This window comes from Glycine max, chromosome 15, assembly GCF_000004515.6.
Source record: "Glycine max cultivar Williams 82 chromosome 15, Glycine_max_v4.0, whole genome shotgun sequence".
NCBI lineage: Eukaryota > Viridiplantae > Streptophyta > Magnoliopsida > Fabales > Fabaceae > Glycine > Glycine max.
Window position 1 is genome coordinate 9967004 of NC_038251.2, and position 23238 is coordinate 9990241.

The window sequence follows — 23238 nt, forward strand, 5'->3', positions numbered from 1 at the left end:
AAGCAATCTTGTCATCTGAAAGGATTGAATTATGGGACTAGTTGGCTTGGTTGGGTCTTATCATGTTTCCGCCACGTTTCTCTTACATTCGATGTTAGAAGACCCGGCTTGAACGTCGGTGTTATATTCCAAAATCTTGTTTATCTGTGTTTTTAAGTTATTGGTTAAAAAATTAAAAAAATATAAGAAAAATTATGAAAAAAACATAATTTTACATATTTTAATATTTTTTCTTTTAATTTTTTAATCAATATCTTAAAAATACCACAGCATTTGCGTATATTATATTATTTGATAATTACTTAATAAATTAAACCAGGAGCATGCGCATCTAGATAATCCGTTCCCACCACCATTTGTCTTATTATTACTCCAATCCAATGTTAAATTCGTTTTACATGCCCACAATTTGGAATTGGATGACTTAACAAAAATGGGAGACCGACCAGATAAGTTGCACTTATATATTACTCTCTTTTTCATTTTTTGGATCACACTTTTTATTGGAGTTAGTCACTTGTGTCATATATGCACCCCACTCATTAGTGGAACTAATTGTTGAGGACTTGTTGGCAGGGAAAATGAATCGTGTGCAATGGGCATGACATTTTTGATTGAGACTTGAGAGATTGTTGTACTCCTATTTAATGTTCCTAACAAGTAATTAGTCACTCAAGTGTTATGGTGGTGTTTTGTTGAGCTTCCTCAAGTCAAGAATAATGGTAGAGGACTTTGAGGCTCAAATCAATACTACAAGTTAGGGTAATGAAATGAGAAAAGAATAATGCATACCTTAACTAGGGTTTTCCCCAATACTGACAAAGTTGCATGATTTTTTGGAGTTTCTATTACCCTGTTTATGGATGCGAATTTGAGGGAAGATATTGGGCTTGCTTAGAATTGTTGAGCTGATGTCATTTAATGCATTCGAGCCATTCTAGGTACTGGGTCAGTTGAGAATAAATTTCTTAATGTATAAAATAATAAATGCAAATTTTAGTGTTATATGATTCTCCAATACTGTTTTTTATATATATAAAAATAATTTATACGATCTCTAATTAATTCCTACCGTGACTTTCAATGAAATATTCTATTTTTTATTTTTTAATCAGTATCTTTAATTTTTAAATCTTTAATAATATTATTCTAGTTTTGTTTCGCTTAGTGTGAATGTAATATCTTAATGAATTTGGTTAATTTTCTCTTATGCTCTGTAAGTTGTTTATGCTGTCTAAAACTGTGTCGTAATTATTTCTTATTAATTTATGATTTCGTATTGGAATATATTATAGGTCCTTTAACGGTAACCTTATTGTGACAATTAATGATTAATTGAAAAAAAAGAAATTAAAGTATACACTTGAGTTTTGTTTTAGCGTATGCACTTGTTCATTTTTCTTTACAACATAGTTGATAGATTTTTAATGAACATATATGTAATTAGATGTTGCCGAGCTAGAGTAATGGGAACAGTGCTTTAAATTACAAATCGCTTTATATATATGATGCGATTACAATATCTTGATTGCATTAGTGACTGCCACTAAATAACTGCAACTGCATTAGGCCATGAATATATATCACATTAGCTACAAATGACTTGCAATTCATGCAATCGCTTTTAAATTACAAATCACATTATATGATGCGATTTCAATATCTTGATTGCATTAGTGACATGCTACTAATTAACTGCAACTGCATTAGGGCATGATTAATTATATATCACTTCAGCTGCTATTGGCTTGCAATCGCTACCAAAATTACAGTTTAAAATCTTACTTAGGAATAATAGGTTTTATTAAGACATTTTTTAGAAAGTGACATGGAAATAAAAATTTTCCATATTTGATAAAAGAGAACAAAAATATTCCTCATGAATAAAAGATGTTTAAGAATGCTAATTCATAAATAAATAGGAATCAAATTTTATTATAATAATTGACAGTAAAAGGTGGCCAACTGTTATTATTGGGATACACTCAATTTACACACAATTCCCATGATTGATCAGAAAAGGGGAGAAAATTGTAAAGAAGATGCTCATGATACTTATGTCGGAAACTACAACAGCTTATATATTAATAATAATATACTCAACAGTGATGGATCCACACTCACTTTTAAAAAATCAAATAAAAATCTTGAATGTATATATTTTATCCTTTCTAATTTTATATATTTGAATATCTTGTTATTAATTTTTCACTGATAATAATTACTAATTTTATTTTTTAAATAGATTATCTCTAACTTAGTGTTTTAGATCCATCATTGTACTCAAACAACAACAGAAATGATTACCGAGACTTAAAAAAAAGTAGACAACCTAAGATCCACAACACATCGAGTCAAGGTCAAAATTGATAAGTTTTGACTTTTGAATGTAATATACACACGATATACTCGCAGGTTCAAACATTTGAAGCTTCATCATTTTTTATGGTTGTTTATATACTCAAATGCCGATTGAGCAGGGTCTGAGAGTCATTGCACGAGATCATCATGATCACTCTTCCACCTCTGCCTTGTTGTCCTCTTTTTTAATGATATGGTTTGACTAATTGTTAATACACATAAGCATGTGATTGTCGTCGTGTAACGAAAGTTGTACAGCACCAAATTGTGATCTTCATCCTTTAATCTAGAACTCCTACAGTAATCACTAACGAAAGTAGCCTTGGTTAAGATTGTACAGCACTAAGTAAATAATTTAGGGTTCGTGTATGTTTAATGACACTTAAATTTGGAAAAGTAATTACTTATTTATTAAAAGCCTTAAAAATCATTTAATAAATTAGCTAAAAAAAATTAAAATTCTTTAAAATAAGTTAAACAAAACACACTCCATCTCATGTAGTAAAACAATATCCAAAGAAACATTAACCCATATTAAAGTGACAGAAAGAATTGCTGATTCCATTGGATAATAATTACATCCTTTTCTCAAGTAATTGAATTAGTTAGAATAAAAGATTGATGATAATGTGAATAAGCAATTATTTTAAATTATCAGTTAACAAGGAAAAGTGGTGTGACCAAAATTAAAAATCCGGAATTCTTTTAATTGCCTAAAATTGTATTCTTCCCAACCACAAGTAAAATGTTTTCACTCCCAAATATCACTTTTTCTTTTTTTCTTTCCTTAGAGAGAATCATCATGAACAGATCCTCCACCTTTGGTTAAATATATCCAAGCGGGGAACAAACAAGGAATTTCATGATGTAAATGTTGCTACACCTCTTGATGAAAAGTGGACAGAGTCACAAACTCTTTCTGCATCCTCCTTTCAAAATTTAGTTGAGATTGAAAGTTGATGAACTTATTAGGTAGTCTATGATCTATCACAGTTTCATTCATTGAATGTAATCATCATAGTAGTTGTCACTTATCACAGACACAAATCTCTCTAGCCATGGAAGTTGATGTAGATCCTTCATGGGGTCTACATAGGAGTCTGTACAGCGAGGAGGAGATTGGTAAGGATTATGGTCACTGAGACTGAAACCCCCAGCTAGGAACCTTTGAATAAGTGCAAGCTGCGATCGTTCTTGGTCTGAGTATGCGTCCACGATCATGGAGAGAGAATTGAATGTCTCCCATGCCCATTGTTCTGATTCTTGAAGAGAGTGCGCCACTGAGTCTTCAGAGTTATCTTCATCCCAATATGCACACTGGCATGTCTGTTGCCCTTCTCGGTATTCCGCACCACATGAATAGCAAAACTCATAACCACACCTGAAATTAAGACGAGAATAGAAAACTATTAGAAAAGCTTAAACTACAACACAACCTATACATAAACTTGTCATCATGTCCTTCCTAGTGAGGCTTTTTTCTTTTCTTTTTTATTCCTATAGGAACAGATGTGATAAATCAGTGCCACAGCTCATGTTATAGTAACAAAATTCAACCGTGACTTCCCAACAATCTATCATATCATTATTAACCTAAACATATAACATATTATAGATCTAACAACAATGTTGGCAACACTAAAAAACGCATCAATAAAAATCTGATATACCCTTATGCCCAAAGGCTCCTCGCTATGGGAAGGTATAGGGGAGGATTATTGTACACAGCCTTACCCTTGCATATACAAAAAGACTGTTTTCAAATTCAAACCCATGATCAACTAATCACCAAGGCATAACTTTACCGTTGTGTAGGGCTTGCCCTCTCTAGCATACACATCAATTTATACAGAAAATTAATCTAATAAAGTGAAAGAAAACGGAACAAAAATACCGAAATATACGCTGATAAAATGAAAGAAAATACTAGTAGTTCTAACCAAAAATTAATCTGATTAATATCAAATATGGAACTTGATATCCAATTAACAATTTCGCAACAATATGGTATTGTTTGATGGAAAAATGAGCAATGGTTGATTTGCACATCATTGGGATATATGTACCAAAGCTGAGCTGCGAGGAAATTTTGCTGGTCAAGAACTGGCCTGGGTACTCTCGTAAAAACACCCAATTGACATCTTAGTAGTAGTTTACTTTATTGTTTTGTACCAGAGTTACAATTTATATCCAACGGCTATTCTTTTGTTCAACCAGTTACAGTTTTATTGTTGATCACCAGCCATTCTAACATCTCCAACAGTCCAACTACTATCTTTCTTTGAATGAAGTGGACTCGAAAAAAAAAGCCAATGGATTAGGCTAATCATTACAAGCAAACAGGACAGCCCACCGTCACAAGGCCAAACGGCTATGTTGAATGTGATTAGCTACATGCTTGCAGAAAGATCAAGAGATATATCAACCACAAAGCCAAACAGAAAAGTCCAATTAATCCACATTTGAGCAAAGTCCACAGATTTCTAGGATTTCTCCAAAGTTTTCATTTTAACAGAGGTTCAGTCCTAAATTCAAGGGTTGAGCATAATTTAAGTTATTTCTTTCCATTTTGGATTTAGAAATGTCCCTTTATTTATATTGGTATCTCACTACCTCTTACTAAACAGCATTTTTAGATAATTGAAAATATTAATTAGATAAGTTTGGCCTAGTTAATTTGATAACAAGAAATCAAGTACTAACAGGCATGAATACTATGTGTCCCATGCTTCATACTTGCTTCCCTGCTACAAGTGCTTAACAGGCATGAATACCTAGAATCGAAATATTTTCCTCAATATTGGCCCCACATAACCCCAGCCTTGGAAGTTTTCAATATCTAACCATCCTTTGATGCCTAGATACTTTCAAGTCAATTGGCTGTTTGGACTTGGAATCTTAATCATATAACCATGATTAACTTACGGTCCTCAGCCACTTATCTGCAAAACCCTTTTCCTAGCACTCACTGTTTAGTAAGCCTAAAACAAAGACTTACAACTTTAATGCATAGCCGATCACAAACCCACATTTAATTGGAAAAATATTATGATTTGATATTTTATTATTTTTGGAAAAATATTAAACATGCCAAGAAATATTAAACTGATCCCTTTCCTCAATCTAACCATGATTTCATATTTTTTTTATTTGTGGAAAAATATTAAACATGCCAAGAAACAGATAGCAAAAGATTAATATATTAAGATCAATTTCTCTTTATCCCTCTCTTGCCATATGGCACAAGCACAACCAACTAGTCATCTATCATCTGTATTTCTATTGTTTCAAAAGATACTCATTTTATATAGCAGAGGTCAGAGACACAATGATGTTTAAATTTTTTGCTTCAGTTGTTTTAGAACTCTATTCTGATTTCACATTTATTTTAAAAAAAACAAGAAATTTATCATTCTAATACTTGCTTACAAAATATATACCATTTTAGCATCCAGTACCTACTAGTTACCTAGAGAAACAGATCAGTTTGAATCTGCAGCATCAGATCATAAGATTACATTGAATAGATAGAGCAATCTGAAAATAATACCAAGGTTTAAATTACACAGACACACATAGGGAATTAATATAATTATCTGAGCTCTGACATTATTATTAAGTGGGATCATATCATCAGCCAATCTCTTTCTCCTGAGTCTAAATATTATCACTTAGTCACTTGCGAGGGACCTTATCTAGTTTAAGGTTACAATACATTTAAATTTCAAAAATTCTAACTCTCAAACTGAAATTTAAGTAAGGCCTACAGGGTACCGACAGTTTCATTTTATCTAGAAGTTCTTCACACATAATCATAAAAAGAAATGAGAAACCATTAACAGACAAGGAAGAAAACAGAACTTGCATGCGACCCTGTTTTAAATAGGCAGATTCCACCCTCACTTCTTAACATGTAAATTTCTATAATATATTGTTCCACTTTCAATATAATACTTTGACTGAATACTATCTAAGTAGATTTCAGGTTTGCAATGGTAGACTATGTAATGAAATAAATATAAAAATAGTCAACACTTTTTGGTATCTTACCAGCATGTCATGTGGTAACAGCCTTGAGTAAGCTCAATCATTCTACGACACTGCTGACAGCGCTTCCACCTTTTATTCTGAGCAAGACGATGCAAGGTAATGTCAGAAACATCCCTCTCCTTCTCTGGCAGGTTCTGGTATTCTAAACAACTCATAGAAGAATGCCAAGGAACCTTACAGTCCACACAGATAAACCTCCGACAAACAGGACACTCGATACAAGAGTTGTCAGACTGACTAGATGAACTGGCCCTTGCTGATGAACATTCATGAGGATCAAGGAGAACAGAGCAATTTGGAAATGGACAATAAATTCTATCTGAATGGTCAATATTTTCTTCGGAAAGGGCTTTCTCCAGTGATCCAAAGGAGATGAATGGAAGAAAAGACCTGCACTCAGTTACAGACATGCAATACTTGCATCTTGGTTGAGGGCATCTTATAGGGAATTGACAAGATTGTACTTTACCATCAGCATAGGCCCTCAAGCAATGTGAACAGAATGTGTGCAAACATTTCAAGGTAATCATAATTGGCACTGGCTTGTCATCACAGCAAATAGAACAGTTCTTAAGCAATATCTCACCATTTACAGGGAAAGTGACAAGTCCAATAGCTACTTTGGCCAAATGCAGTGGCTGCTCAAGATCAGTAGAGGGTATAAGGTTTAAAACAAAATCTTCAAAATTGTTGGCAAGTTCCAGAATCCTTTCTCTCAGTGCGGTCAAAAGAGGCATCTCCAATTTTTTCCCAAATGTTATCTGTCCATAATCACATTCAAACGAAAGGATAGTTAATGGCAAATGACCTGGGAAATACTCACAAATACACATTAAAGAACTATTAGAGGTTAGTGGCACATGTCAAAGTAATGCCAATTAATGTATTTTTAAAAACAAATTTGGAATATAGGCTATCTGTTGATATTTAAATGGTAAACTCAATCCTCCTAGTCCACCAAGCATCCCCAATTACATTGAAGAAAAAGTCTTACATGTGCATGAAAAATAACCAAGTCATCAGCTGTTATAGAAAAAAGTAATTTGCTCTTCAAATTGAATCAGTGTGCCTGCTAGAACACAAATCTCTAACAATTTTCTATATACAAACTAAAGAAACAAAAAAGAAAAAGGACATCCAAACAAACAAAAGATATTGGGAAGTAAATAACAGCCATGCTCGATTCAGTGTGAAAATAAGTATTAAGAAATGAAACACCATATGATGTTTGTGCAAACCCAGCAATAGCACAAAGGCTTGAAGTTTTGTTTTGTTTTAGTTTTCCACAACAGGTATACTCTTTCGGAAGCAAGCCTATTCGAGGCATGATCAAACACTAAATATAGACACCTCTCTCATCAGAGATTCAAACCTTGGTACCTCAAGTTGTGGGGGGCTAGCTACTTCTGCTAGACCCAAACCCAGTTGGTAGACACAATAATGCTTATCTCAATGTCCATCCACAAATCGAAACATGAACAGAGAAGCATAACATGCCTAAACAATCGATGGGAAAAGAAACGATGCAATACTTCAACAGACACGTTGCTAATAGCTACAAAAATTCATACAAGTGATTTCAATTTCGGCATGCAAATGCTAGTCTGGATCTTCATAAATCATAAACATACCATAAAACAAACAAATGTTACTTAGCATGAAACACTGAAATGCCAACCTGGTCGTGAGTAAAACAAACAAATGTTACTTAGCATGAAACACTGAAATGCCAACCTGGTCGTGCAACAACTCAGAATCAGTGAAAGCAAAAACCCTGCGGATCTTGTTCTGGGTAGCTTCCAGCAACCCATCCAAGAGTGCCAAATAGTCAACCATTGATTCCTCCGCATAAAAGTCAAGCTTTTTCTGCACCCTTATAGCAGGAAAACCTGAAGACCTTTCCATGAACACTCCAATCCCAGAAAACCCAGAACTTGAATTTTCAACACCAGCCATTGACAACCCCTTGAAGAACATCTTCACTGAAAATTCATCAAGCTCATCCTTCAACCCTTCGACTACAATTTCCTCGGTCTCTTTCCACGCTTCTTCATCTTCATCTCCACAACAACTGCAAAACTCATCTTCCTCTTCCTCTCTCCCAACATTAACACCTAAAACACCCTGATCCCCCATTTTTTCCCAACAAATCACCAACAGAACTTCAATTAGCCATTACAACAATTAACAACACCCCAGCATGACCCATCAACGAATCGATCTAAAAAATCAAATTTTTTTTATCACAAGTCCAAGCAAAAATTACAAAATTTTAGAACAAAATAAAAACAACCCTTTTGGGGAGACTGCGAAACCCAAAAGAAATCAACTACAAAAAGAAGCGAGATAGGGAATTGACTTTGATCCACGGTAGGTAACTAAACAATGAGAATAAGAGAAGAGGGAGGGAGAGAAGGGAAAAGGGCATCAAGTAATACAAGAAAGAAGTGAAGCTTCCAAATTCCACACTCCTTATCTGGTTGGAATTTGGTATTATTATTCTTTTGAGCAGTGATTCTCAACCACTGTCTCTGCAACAGAATAAAAACCCTAATAATCTAAAAGACGACAACTTCAGCGGCTTATCAGCCCATCTTTAATCAGATTATTAGTGTTAATTATTAATTACTAATTTGACAAATTGACACCCTCACCCCAAAAAAATTAATTAATAAAAAAACAGAGAGAGAGAGCAGTGCCTTGCTTCGCCGTTTAATCAGGGACGAAATTAAGATTGGGGCAAGGTTGTTTTGGACTATTTTACTTAATTAATATAATTTTGTATGTGGTCTAACTTTTTATGAAAAATTATCTATGTTGAAAATTTACTTATATAATTTTTAAACATAATGCGAAATTAGGATATATTATATATACGTGGACTCTTAAATTTGTCAATTTTAATAATAATTATTTTAAAAATTATATTAATGATAATTTTTATAAATATCATTTTGAAAATATTACTATATATTAATAAATATTATTTATATGTCATTAAATAAGGCATTTTAGTAAAGCTTTTTTTTAATATATATGCAATGAAGACAATGAATATTTAACTTAAGATTTTATTTTTTTAGTAAGTAAATGTTAGTTGATGGTACCTTATATTAGTGAGAAGATTCAAACTCACATATATATCGCTTTGTTGGCACTAGATAGGAGAACAGTTCATGGACTGATAGGAGAACAGTTCAAATTGGTTAATTTAGCTAATGATCATGGACTGATAGGAGAACAGTTCAATGAGTTCTACTTTGACCTAGAGTGACAAATTACTGATGACTAAAATAGTCATTTCCAATAGTTAACAACTAAAATAGTCATTGCAGACAACTAATGGCTATTTTTGTTGATTGAAGACTAACGGCTAATGATTATTTCTGTTGGCTAACACAATAGAATTGGATTGAGAGGTGGCCTAAAAATAAGATATACTTCAAGAAAGAACAAGTTTGAAGAGAAATTTATGTGGGAGCAACTGGAAGTAGTTTTTCCCAGTCTAGGCATGCATGGAGCCATGTTTTCCTAAAAAATAGGAAAAGTGGGTAATGAGGAGTTAACAATTATTTTTCTGCATAGAGAATAAAATAAACAGAGGTCAAAACTTGGGAAAATGTTCATGTTAGTTTCTAGGATGACTCCCCATGATGAAAGCATGTTCCCTTAAGTGCCAAACGTGGATAGCTATTAGAAAATGAGTGATGCTTATAATTGCTTGGGAATCATTATAAACAGGAGAAAATACAATGTAATCGAGATCTCCAACCAAATCAATCAAATTATATATTTTAAAATCATTTATCTTTCATTTGTCACTTTATTTACAACTTTTTCACAGCTTCCAATCATTTTATCCCATTCTTTTACCACAGTTTTTAGGCTAAGGTTACGATGGACTAGGTTCTTAAGTGGTCCATTGTGAACCAATTTTATTAATAATTGGATTTATTTTATTCATATGGTAGCAATTTATCCTATCCACACTAAATTTATTTCTAAGTTCCGACCACCATTTGTTGGCACTGGAGACTATTCCCGGCAACAACGTTTTTTCTCTCTAATTCTTTCCTCGCCACCATGGTTTCTTCCTCTTCCTCAACAATCCCTTATCGCTGACCTCCATTGTCTCTTTCACAGATTATGAGTACCCTTAAAACACCAAATTAGGGCCATTCCTAAACGCAACATAAAACATCAAAACTGGTAAATATAACCGAAAGTGTATTCAACTTAATTAATCATCACATCAACAACCAAATGGAAATGCTAAAAGATCTAAAAAAATTGGAAAATTCATAAGTTGATTGATTAAAAAGAGAGCACTTTCATTGATCGCATTCTCAACTTAATCAGTAGTATTTTTTTTTTGTTTTAAGTTTTTTTTTTATATAAAAAAACTAGAATAATAATATAATATAGAAATTTCAGTTTAATAACCCTTAAAAAAATTCTTTAAAATAAACTAAGAACTCAATCAAGGAACAAAAATTCTTCCTTAAGTCAATTGTCTAAATAGAATCCCTCATTGATAATTAGCTAATATGACAATTAATGAGTTAACAAATTTTCACTCCAACACACACTTCGACTTTTATGTCCTCCCAAATTATCAAACCAGCTTATAACTCTCAAACTTTAAGTATTCATAAATCTAACTTTTTAAATTGTTTAAAATCTAATTATTTTGATCAAATAAAATTTACCAGTTTAATTTATTTGATTAATTTAATTAAATATAAATGCCTAGTGACTCATCTGACGTATTTGTCTTGCTTAGCTTACGGTCTCTTAGTCACAGACGACGGAACCACTGCCTTGCCTCCTACGATGTTTGCGGATTCGAATACATACTAGATTGAATCGGATTTAAGAGGAAAAATTGTTAAATTTAATCATTTTTGTTTTCTTTTTTATTTAGTCAGTTTAATTTTAAAATTTATTTAATTTATCTTTATTTGAAATGGAATAAATTTCAATTTTTAAAGAAAAAATGCATGTATTAAAATAAATGATACTATATACAATTAATCTAGCATTAAATACAACACATAACATAGTTTAAAATATATATTTAAATTTTAAATTAAAAAATACAATCATTTAAACAATAAATAAATAATAGCTATTTTTTTAATTCATACATCTATAAAAAAATTACAAATTCTTGAATACATTATCATGCATATGATTTAAGAATATATTTTATAGTATAGTTTTATAATTATTAAAATATAAATTAATTACTATAATAAATAATAATTAAATAATAAAATTGAAAACACACAATTTATTAAAAATAGTTAATTATTGAATAATCTTGAACATACAATAAAAAAATGATTTAATTTAGAATGTAATATCCAGATTTTGATCTAATCCAATTTAAAAAATAATTTTTTTTCAATTTTTCAATTATTATTTTGTTCGCTTATTCAATTTTTCAAATAATTTATTGATTTTACATTATAAATCAATTAGAAATTATCATTAATATATTTTTAAAATAATTATTATAAAAATTAATAAATTTATTAAACATACGTATGATTTTTGTGACATGTATAATAGTTTATGATTTAATAACACTATAAATTATTTTACATGGGCATAGTCTATTTTTTTAGAAATATATATGAATAACATTGATAGAAAATCTAATTCTATTTCCTCACCGCATATATGATACTTCATGTCAACTTGCATTTCTTATGTGTGAAATTCTCTTTTGATGCCAAAAACTTGCGCAAAACTTTCCGCAAGATTTTTCTTCTTCAGAATCTCAAACATCTTTAGAAGATTAAGCAATTCTAAAATTTTGTCTCTACTTTTCAATAAATAGTATCTATGAGGAAGTTAATACTTAATTATATGGACATGTAACTTCCCTTAATTTTTTTTTTTGGTGTTAAAATAAAGGCGACATGGAGTTGCCTAAGCCCACTCTGCCACAAGGTAAGCCCAAATTATGGATCCAATTTTCAGTTCCTCTACTGAAATTGAATATATCAGTTTGATCAAATTAACATATCAAAATTAGTGTGATTATTTTCTGTTTTAAGAAGCTTCAAACGCATGTTAAAGCCTTAAAGGAAAAGTAATGATTTATTGCTTCTCTAAAAATGGTGCATAAGAATGTATGCAGATGGATTGAAATGGTAGAACAAACACACCCTTAATTGCTTCCTAATTGGTAGCTTGGCATGTAGATATATAGAATAGAAGAAGAGTGTATGTTATCTCCTTCCATATCAGAGTTCCATCAATTATCCATAATCTATAATTATAGATAAAAGGAATATGAGTATTTTGATATACACATTTTTATACCCATTTAATTCATATAATTATATTCATAAATTATTATTTTATTCTTATAATTATCTTTACAAACATGTAACTATTCATTATCTTCTATTAACTTTTTTATTATTAAAAAACATGAAAAAAAAATAGTTAAACACAAAGTACTTGCTTTGTACGTCCTTCCATTTCTAGCATTGTGGTTGTAAAGAACTTGTTTAAGAACTTGCTTGAATTTCCTAATGTCTGGCGGCTTGGTGGTATCTTCGGTGCTAGCTTTGAGGAAGACACATATGACAAGTGATGTACACTACTGTTATTATTGACTATATTATTAAGAATCCCGAAATAATTATGAAGACTTATGTATATTGTATACAATTCAAAATGAATTAGTGTATCACTAGTGTTTTTTCACACGGTAAAATTTAATTTAAAATAATCAATAACATAAAATACGTTAAGTTATGTATATTTAAATTTAATGGAAAACTGCTATTATAAAAAATTCTAATGAAACATTAGATAAATAGATATTTGTAACGATAAATTAATTTATCTCTATATAGATATAAATTGTTAAGTAAAGTTAAGAATATTAGAAATTGTAACACAATTAATAAAAATATATTATTATTAGTTATTTTGGAATGAACATTTTATATCAATCTTTAATATAAAATGTATAACATTGTCTTGGATCAAAGAGGAAAAAACACCAAATATGTAAATCGATTGATATGTGTTTAAGCTTAATGAGTAAATATCAAGTTTAAGTCTTAAATATTTAAATGCTTTTAAATTTTTTTTATTATCATCTTATTCGACTCAAATATAATTTCTTCCATAAAAAAAATATATAATGTTCTTTAGGAAAAAAACCAAACAAAACAAAGGGTACAACTAGAAGTTGAAAACAAAATAAATAACCAACAAGAGATTAAGAATATACTTTACGAAATACCCAAAACACAAGTGCATATATATAATCGAAATGCTCGTTGTCCACAACAAAAAGCTCTTAATCCATTTCCCAGCACTTTTGTCATGGTCACCTTCATAGTAGAATATGGCGAAATGGATGATGAAGAAGACGAACATCAAGGATAAACAACAAGCCAAAGTCCATTTCACAGCTCTACTTAAATTTATAATATAAAAGTAAATATGTTTGTCTTTATAGTAAGCAAATATTAGGCTGGTGCATTAGCATAGTGCATGAGTACTATACAAAAACATTGTAATTGCAAAAATCAACATACAACTCTTAAGATGTGTTACTTACTCCAACATAAATTTAGGGTTATAAATAGGTAAAAACACAAATTATGTTTCCATCTCTTAAATTTGACTGTGTGTCAGATTGGTCTTCAAATTAGGAAAATTTTTAACGAAAATTAAAAATAATTGTTACAATTTCAAAACTGCAATTTCCTTTTGCTACTCATGTACTTTTTTTAGCTCCAACAATACAACCAAAGTGCAATTCATATTTGTTATTTCATACACATTTTATGTGCCATCCAAACAAGAGTCAGTCACATAGTTTGAAAGTTGCAATTTGTAACTTTAGTTGAACTAAAGTTGCATTTTTATTGTCCGACTTGACGTGCTTTGACTTTCGTGAACATGTGAATAGGGGGGGGAATAAGTCAGATTGGCCTACCGGAGCCTACGACCTGATCTACATAAAGTCTGAATAGATAAGACTTAGGCTTATTAAAAAGTCTGATAGGTCGACATATATATATATATATATATATATATATATATATATATATACACACACCAGACTCTTGTAATCAAGGACTTTAATTACAATTTAGGTGTGAGTCATGTGTCATTTTATATTCCTCATTATTTTGATTTAACTTTCTTTTTTCTTTAATTTTCCTATTACGTTCCTACTTCATAACATATTAAATAAGAAGACTTTTAAAAATGTCAGGCCGAGCCAAAATAAAAAATAAAAACCTTTGATAGGTTATAGGTCAGGCTCAGGGTCGTAGACTAGGCTTAGACCTTTTAAAACCTGATCTGGCCTATTCCCACCCTACATGTGAATGAAGCTGTTAACGACATTAACAATGCATTATTATGTTAAAAACATAATTATCAAGGACCAAGACACATTCTCATTTAACTTCATATATATATATATATAAACTCCTTTGTTAAAATTGTGATTCAACCTGATCGTTGTTTGATCGTTAGGAAAAAAAGAGAAAAAAATAAACAAGAAAAATAAGAGAAAGATAGAGGTGATCTGGTGAAGAGAAATAGACGAGAATAAAATTGAAAATTTTAAAATAAAATTAGTTGGTAAGTAATAAAATTATAAAAAAGAAATATCGGTGTTGAGTAAATGACTTTTTTAACCTTTTTAAAATGGGATATTTACATCACAGAGAACTATAAGCCATTTAAAACCATTCACGGTTATTTTTTTTGTTACTTAACTGGTTTCGATCATATTTTCTTTTGTGAACTGGTTTTGATCCTATGATTCCAATGAATAGACACAAGAATAAATCCGATACTCTAGCTTCAATTCTGCTCCACCCACCATGTTTCTAAACAATTAAATTCCCCACCTGAACCTATTCTAAACCAAAATTATAGAGCAACCAGACCATAACTAAATATATACATAGCAAACATGAATAGGCAATCATGAACCCGAAGCAAAATCCGAACAAACTCAGCGCTGCCTCCCTATAACTTGCATTCACAAACAAGATCCAATCATAAATGCAAAACCCATCACCACAACCTAAAAAAACCTTTATACAAAAATTGGATTAAAAGAACCTTTGACACAAAACCCATCACCACAAAACACTTGCTTAGTCGACACTTGTAACCAAACAAGTCAAAAACTAAAACTCTGCAACAAAAAATAATTCGAAGAAGGTGGTGAAGCAGTTAGATTATGAAGTGGTAACAGAGGGATTGCATGAAGCAATGAAATTTAGGAAAAATAATGGACGTGCATCGCAGTTTCTGCACACTTCCGTTCATCCAAATCACTTAAATATACCAAATTCTTTGCTCTTCTCACTAATTTAGGTGTAACCAAACTCACTATTTTCATGGGCACATGCTCTCAACAAATGGATATGATCAGTTACTCTTTTCCGATAACTCCGGGATATTTGTAGCATGTGACAAGAAAGTCATGGGAACAAAAATCATCGTACACCTGGGTTCTGGATCCTCGGCCAAGGTTGACCACCCTTATGTATAACTTCATTTGGTTACGCATTATCAACAACTAAAGGAAGAAATAAACAATGAGAACGTTGGAACAAATAAAGCTAGCGCGGTTCATAAATCCTTTCAATATTGCAACAGCAATTTATAAAAGAAGGGTTTTTCTCCAATGTTACGTTTATCTCTCGTTTTTTTTAATGTTTTATTATCCTACCTTAGTTGCATGCACTTCTAGTTTTCTCTTAAAGGTTCTATTTGAACCTACATAATACACTACTTAAGGATAAACTCTTCATTAAAGTGATACCTTTTGTATGATTTTTAATTTACCTTTAAATTACTCAACATGTCTCTAAACTAAATCATGTTTTTCAATTAGGTTACTAAATTTGTATTTTTATTTTTCATTAAATTTTTATCGTTAGTTTTTCTTAGCGAAGTTAACAATAGGACCTAATTAAAAAATAAATTCTCATTCAGGAACTCAACTGAAAAAAACTAATTCATAAATCTAATTAAAAATTATCAAATAATTTAACTTGTAAATTAATTTAACCTTTACTACTTTTTAGTACAAGTCTCCTCTATATTTAGGTTTTTTCAAAAAAGACCACCTTCATCGAATCAATTCATCTACGATTTTTCTAAAGCCCGGCATCGGAATAGGTAAAGTAACCCATCTATTCTATTGCCAATTCACATGCAGAATGAGATACAATGATCTCTTACCAATTTTCACTTTTTTCTTTTTAAGTGGCTTCCTTGAATTGTTACTTAAAATAAACATTTTGAACCGAAAAGTTAGATATCACAAATAATTCTGAGGAGACTCCTTTTAGGCCTAAAATCCAAAATAATTTCACTCCACCACCCTATAACACTAGTTTGATTCCCCACCCTAGGTGAAGGTTCCCTTTCAAAGTCCCCCTCCTAGTCTGTCCTTTGTTATTTACTTTTCGCTAGATCAGGAAAAAAATGGCACTTCCTAAAGCTTGATTCATACATGATTGTACTAACCTAAAATTTAAAGTAAAATCAAGACTGTTTGTACAAGGGTATGCAAATGCAAACCCCGTTGCAATGCTCCAATAAATTTAATGGAAATGGATTTGGTAGTCACCAAATTTAAGCATTCACCCAATCATCAAATGGGAACTTTTGAATGAAGATTAATATTGCGTTTAGATTAGTTTGATGATGAGAAATAATCAATTAATTTCTTTATTGTAAAGATAAAACAATAAATAATTATTTTTACTTTTTCATAAAATCATTATAATTTTTTGTCTAAACTGTAGGTATCCTTCATTAGAGATAATTTTTTTATAAGATGGAATTGATTCTTGTGTGTTATTCAAATACCCTATAAATGACACAAATCCTAATGCATGTAAAAAATAACATCTATGAACATTTCTAACGTGGTTGTTTAAATGAGTTGCTTAACAAGTTTTTTCATTGGAGTTGATGACTTGATAGTACATGTTTAAGTGAGTTGCTTATATAAACAATTGTTGCTAAATTGATTACTACAAAAAAAAAAAAAAAAAGCTTTTCAATTCAAAATTTAATGTGGCTTAAGTTAAGTACTTGCTCCAGCCACTTTAGCATTGAAGTAAAATTTTGTATAAAGTTCTTAAATCTATCTGACATTGTAAGTTCATAAATTTAATATAAATAATCCATTTAAGCAAGATCCATTGCAAATGCTCTAAGCCATTTGATATTTATTCATCAGTTTTGATGTACTATGTGAATGCATGACAATAAACTATAAGGAATTCACATGTAAAAACTTAATGAAGAAAATCATTTCTAAAAATGGAAATTTCCATTGCAATATTCCTAAGTCCCTGTTTAGGGTGGTCTCTCATTTTTAGTTTTGAATTTTTAAAAATCAAAATAAGTTTTAGTTTATTCCTTGTTTTTAGTTTTTAAAAAGATGTTATAAATTGAAGACATAATAAAATAAGTAAATTGTTTTATCTTATTTTGCTTTACTTTAAAATAATGGTGGTAGCAAAGGTAGCAGAGTGAGAGTGGTGACGATAGTGATGGTATTAGTGGAATGGTGGTGGTGGTGGGTTTGCCCCAGTTAAACTACCCACCCATAGTGTTCCCCCCAAAATTTTCAATGCAATGGTTAGGCATCCTTAGACAAAAGAGTAATCTTAAACTATACTTCCTAACTAGATGAGAAGCATTAGATTGAGAGACTTGGGCAAAATTGATTGAACTTCTTGCTCTCAGGGTGCTTTGCTTGAGCTCAACCATCTAAGATGCTTGTTTTTTGAGGGTGATTATTTCGCATGTTAAATCAATGACCCACTAACCTAGGTCGGGTCATACTTAGGATGTAACGTGCTAAGTCATGCGGGTCAATTAAGGTTGGGTATAAAATTTTAATTTTTTTAATAAAGATTGGATCATACGGGTCAATTAGTGACCCCGTATTCAACCATTGACCTAGTGAACCAATGCGCTGACTGGGTCAATCATCGGTTTGATTTTAAAAATTATGAGTGGTGATGGGATGCAATAGTGGCAACAATGACGACAACGACAATGGAGGCGGCGAAATGGTGGTGACAATAATAGTGACGATAATAGTGGTGGGATAGTGGTGGTGGAGTAGTATGGTGGCAACATCTGTGACAACGACGATGGAGACGACAAAATGATGACAATGGCAATGATGGTAGAGGCAGCAAAGGCAAGGTGTGATGGTGGTGGTAGAATGACAAAGGCAATAATGGAGGTGGTGGTGGTTGTGGCAGTGTGGAGGTGGTGGAGGCAATAACGATGACAGAATGGTGACAATAATGACAGTAACAACAGTGGTGGTGGTTGTGGTGGAATGATGACAGGAAAAATGGTGGTGGAATGATTGTGGTATGATAATGATGGTTAAAATGTGTTTTTTAAAATTAAAAATTAAATTCACAAAATCTTTTTTTTGGTTTTGATAATAAATGTAAAATTATTTTGAAATTGAGTTAAAAGTCAATTTGGTTCTATTTTTGCCAAATGTATTTTATTTTAAAAATTACATCGAAAATCAGAAACTTGCACCCACCTGTTTAGGCCTAATATCATGGAAGTGAATTTCATATGTAAAAGAAAGTAAAAGAGGGTCCACTTATTTTTTAAATAACTAATGAGGGTCCACTTCGTGTTCTCCCAACTATTCAACAAAAATAGACACTTTGTGTTCTTTCCACCTTTTGCAATTCTCACACTTGAACCCAATCAACCAACAGTAACACCACCCAAACTACAAACACAAAATGCAAACAGAAACCAAGACTTGCCCTTTTGGAGGAATTTTTGTTTTTTAACAACCAGACAAACAGCGCCACACCTGAGCAAATTGTGTCAAACTAAAGGGTTATAAATTTACATAACTAGCAAACTGTACCTCAGTGTAAACACATATAATCCATTGCTGTATTCTCTACATCAAAACTCTTCTTTTTCAAGTGTGCCAAGCAAACTCAGAAATTATCATGTTGGGACAAGAAAAAGGGGCTCTTCATCCACTCTAAAAGTTTTAATTAATTAAACAACGCATTATCAACAAGAGATGTGATTGGTGCCATAGCTGATTGCTTGAAGACTTGATTCTGACATATTTGTCACCCATCTCATTGGGCCATTTGATTCTCCTGGTATATTATAAGCATAAGAAGGCCATCTTACATTCTCTCCACACATGTTGGTGACATTTATTCTGATCATCTTCTGTGTTCTTTCAAGAGCTATAAGACTTGAAAATGTGGAGAAACTGTTTCCCACAAAGATGTCAGCTCTTAAACACACTTCATAGTCAATTGCAGACTGAATTAAATAGGGATACTTCTTATAAATTCCATCAACACCAAGCCTCTTCTTCTCAAAAGGAAGAAACCCTTCTTCCCAATCATCTAGTATGGATGATGAATTGTTAAGGAGTTTATCAGCAACAGCAAGATAAACAACAACTGGAGTCTTCAAACCAGCAATATTCCCAACTCTTTCCACTATCTCTTTCTTGCCACTGCAGATTTGATTCGTGTTCAATCTCTGCTCTAGGTTTTTACAGTGAATCATCCAATCAATTTCTATCCTCATGTGGACAGCAACAAATGGAAGAGGCTGAAATGAAGATCCATCAGAGGTGATAATATTGTTCTCCACTTCCACTGCTTCAGTGTTGCCTGTTACCTCTCTTCCGACAGCTCGAATCCTAGACACAATCCTGTCTGCTTCCTTAGCAATCTCCTCTGTCAAATCCAAGCACTCAAAAACCCTTGCATAGTCCTTCACAGGCCAATGATCATGCCACAAGAAAGGGTTCTTCCCTACAATCCGAATTACCTCATAATCATCAAAAGAGCCCTTACTATGCTCCTTCAATTGTGCCAAATCTCTCTCCACTGTCCACCTCCTGCCACTCCCCTTCTCCATTTTCAGCACTTCTGTTCTATTCAAGACGTCTGAATAGCATCCCAACCGGACAAAACCACGGCAAAGGGCATTAAACTTCTCAAATTGGAATACCTTGTCAAAGGAAATTGGTTGCAGGAGGTCAATTTCTTTGTAAAACAGTGAGGCACTAAGGCTTGGCATCAACAATGTTCTATTCAGCATTCTAGCAGTAAGGCAAGCCCTTGCAAATGCAATCTTCTGATTGTTTAATCCCCAAACGAGCTGAGGAACCTCCAAAAACTTATCTTGCTGGATTCCAAAGTCCGAATTCAACAATGGAGTGCGGATACATACAAGGTTGCCCCATTCAATCCCATCAAAGCCAGGGAAGGATGGAAACAACAGTGCTCTAAGGATCAAAACAGTAACAAGCAAAACCATACATTTGCTAGTTATTGAATGCAATGGGCCAACCAAGAACTTTGACAACACTTCCATGTATCATTCACTCTACCATGCAAAGCATCACCAATTTTTTTGCTTTAATTCAAGAACTCAGATTACAGCATCGCTTACAAAGGATCAACACAAGTGTGGAGAAACCATGCCAACAAATTTGAAGGTCTTGAAGGTCCCCACAATCTGACTAGAGTAATACAAAAGGAAAGAAAAGCAACAAATTTCCAACAGAGTTCCCCTCCAACGATAAATATCTACAAAAGAAGAATCACAATAATAAGCTATGAAATTGTTATATCAAAAAATTGAATTCCAATTCTGATATACGGCGATACGTTCAATGTTTCATAACTTTATGCTATTTCAATTGCATTAAAAGATAAAAGGAAGAACAGAGAAAACAGACACCAAAACAAACGAGAAACAAGAACACGCCAAAACAAATGACACACATGTGAATCTCGGTAACAAACACCATCATTGCATGTCCCTATCACAACCCATACATCCGAAAAGCCAAAGAAACACGAGATACATCGATAAGAACGTGTCCCATCACCTAAGAAACCAACGATAATAATAAAAAAAGAAAAACAAAGAACTTCTATGAAGGATTTTGTTAGGCATTGTTAAGGCCATAACAGCGTCTGCATGTTGATTTTCTCACCTTTGGAAAACTTTGAATCACTGATGGAACGACCGTGTTTTAGAGTTGTGGGGTAAAGAAGAAAGCAACAGAGAGAATAAACAAAATGGGTGTGATGAAAGGTGGAAAAGGAACCAACTTGAATCAAAGATGAGTGGTTGGTTATGAAAAAAGATGAAAATGGAGAAAGAAGAAGAAGAAGAAGAAGAAGAGAGAATGGTCAATAGTGTGTTGTTGGGAAGAGAGAAGATGAACATAAAAAGTTGGTACAAACAAAGGAGGCAGGGTACGGAGATAGAGAAGGAAAAGGCAGAAAGAATAGGCTTTTGAAATAAATTTAAAATGAAAAAGTAAAAGAAGAATAAGATGAAGGTGAAGCAAGAGGACAAGTGAGATTTGATATTGCAGAGGGAATACCTGAGGTGTAACAGAGACAAAAACCAAGGCCAAATTTAATTTTGTTACGGAAAAGGCTCTCTAGCCACATCAATTTTCCCCTTTTTCCATCTGCAAATAATGGTGTCACTGATTATAATTAAAATGGGATTTTTTTTTCAAAGGCTAAAATATTTCGAAAATCAGGATTTTTGATTTATTTGTGTGTTTGGGTCTTGATTCATAAGTTCAGTCGTTTGTGATTTTGTTTATTTTTTTCTTATGATTTTACTTAATTTGACATGTTGTTTTGGTTTATAGTTCAGTGAACTGTTGATTTAAGTGTTGTGAATTGTTGATTAACACCTTAAAATTATTAAAAAAAATGTCTTAAATCAATATTTTAACACCTAACTGTCATAACTAGCTATTTACGTGGTAAGTTAAATGGTTGTCTAATAATGCTATTGAAGGAAGGTATAAAAACATGAATAATAGCTAGACATGGTAATGGGCTGGTCGGGTACGGGTATGGTCTCCCCATACGTACCCGATACCCAACGGGTTTAAGTTTATTGTCCCATCCCCGTACCTGTCGAGTATTCTCAACCCTGTTCCACACACCATTTAGAAAAATATTTTTTTTTGTAAAAAAATATTAAAAATTTGATTTTAGAAAAAAATAAATTGATTGTTAAACATTTATTTTTAACTACTTATATTTCAATAAATTTATTATAACGCGTGTGTCTATATAGATAGTTGAGAAAATAATATTAAATTATGTAAAAATTTTAAAATAAAATTAACTAGTAATAAAAATTATATGCCTTTTGATTAAATTATGCAAAAATTCTAAAGATTTTAAGTGGTGGGGCGAGTTCGGATTCGGGGTCGGGAAGGGTCTAGTAATCCCATACCCGTACCCGACTTTTGGTTATCGGGAAAAACTCGAATTCGAACCCATATCCGGTCAACTCAGGTATTACCCGTCAAAGTCGAGAAAGATTCGAGCGGGTACCCGCGGATATGAGTTTTCTTGTCATGTCTAATAATAGCTGAGAAACTAAAGTTGATTAAAAAATTGTTGAAAAATAAAAGTAAATTTTATGAAAAAATGAGAGAGTAAAAATATAATTTATTCAAAATTTATATATGATTCTCATGTCATACTAGTATATAACATGTGGTAAGTCACATGATTGAGAAATGAGATCTTAAGATAATTGTTGATTGATGCAAACATTTGCTTTAATGAAAAAATAAGCACTACTTATCGTCAAGAGAAATTTTGTATAGACATGATAACCACACAACACAATGAAAGTATGAACAATGTCATTAAAAGAATATGTGTATCAACATGAGATATTACTTTTACAATGATTCCATCACCACACTCGCACATTAGTACATATTTT

General features: G+C 32.1%; 2 protein-coding genes across 2 annotated transcripts; both read right to left on the bottom strand.

Moving 5' to 3' along the window:
- Nucleotides 1–3038: 3038 nt before the first annotated feature.
- Nucleotides 3039–8978, bottom strand: RTRP4 (reverse transcriptase-like domain-containing RBR protein). Its single transcript, NM_001354808.1, has 3 exons — nt 8146–8978; nt 6412–7172; nt 3039–3742 (listed from the first exon to the last, which is right to left on the bottom strand). Exons 1-3 carry the CDS (start codon nt 8545–8547, stop codon nt 3361–3363), a joined length of 1545 nt encoding a protein of 514 aa, NP_001341737.1. The 5' UTR covers nt 8548–8978; the 3' UTR covers nt 3039–3360.
- Nucleotides 8979–19292: 10314 nt separating this feature from the next.
- Nucleotides 19293–22112, bottom strand: LOC100798043 (O-fucosyltransferase 23). Its single transcript, XM_003546190.5, has 2 exons — nt 21464–22112; nt 19293–21050 (listed from the first exon to the last, which is right to left on the bottom strand). Exon 2 carries the CDS (start codon nt 20833–20835, stop codon nt 19504–19506), a length of 1332 nt encoding a protein of 443 aa, XP_003546238.2. The 5' UTR covers nt 20836–21050; nt 21464–22112; the 3' UTR covers nt 19293–19503.
- Between the last annotated feature and the right edge of the window lie 1126 nt (nt 22113–23238).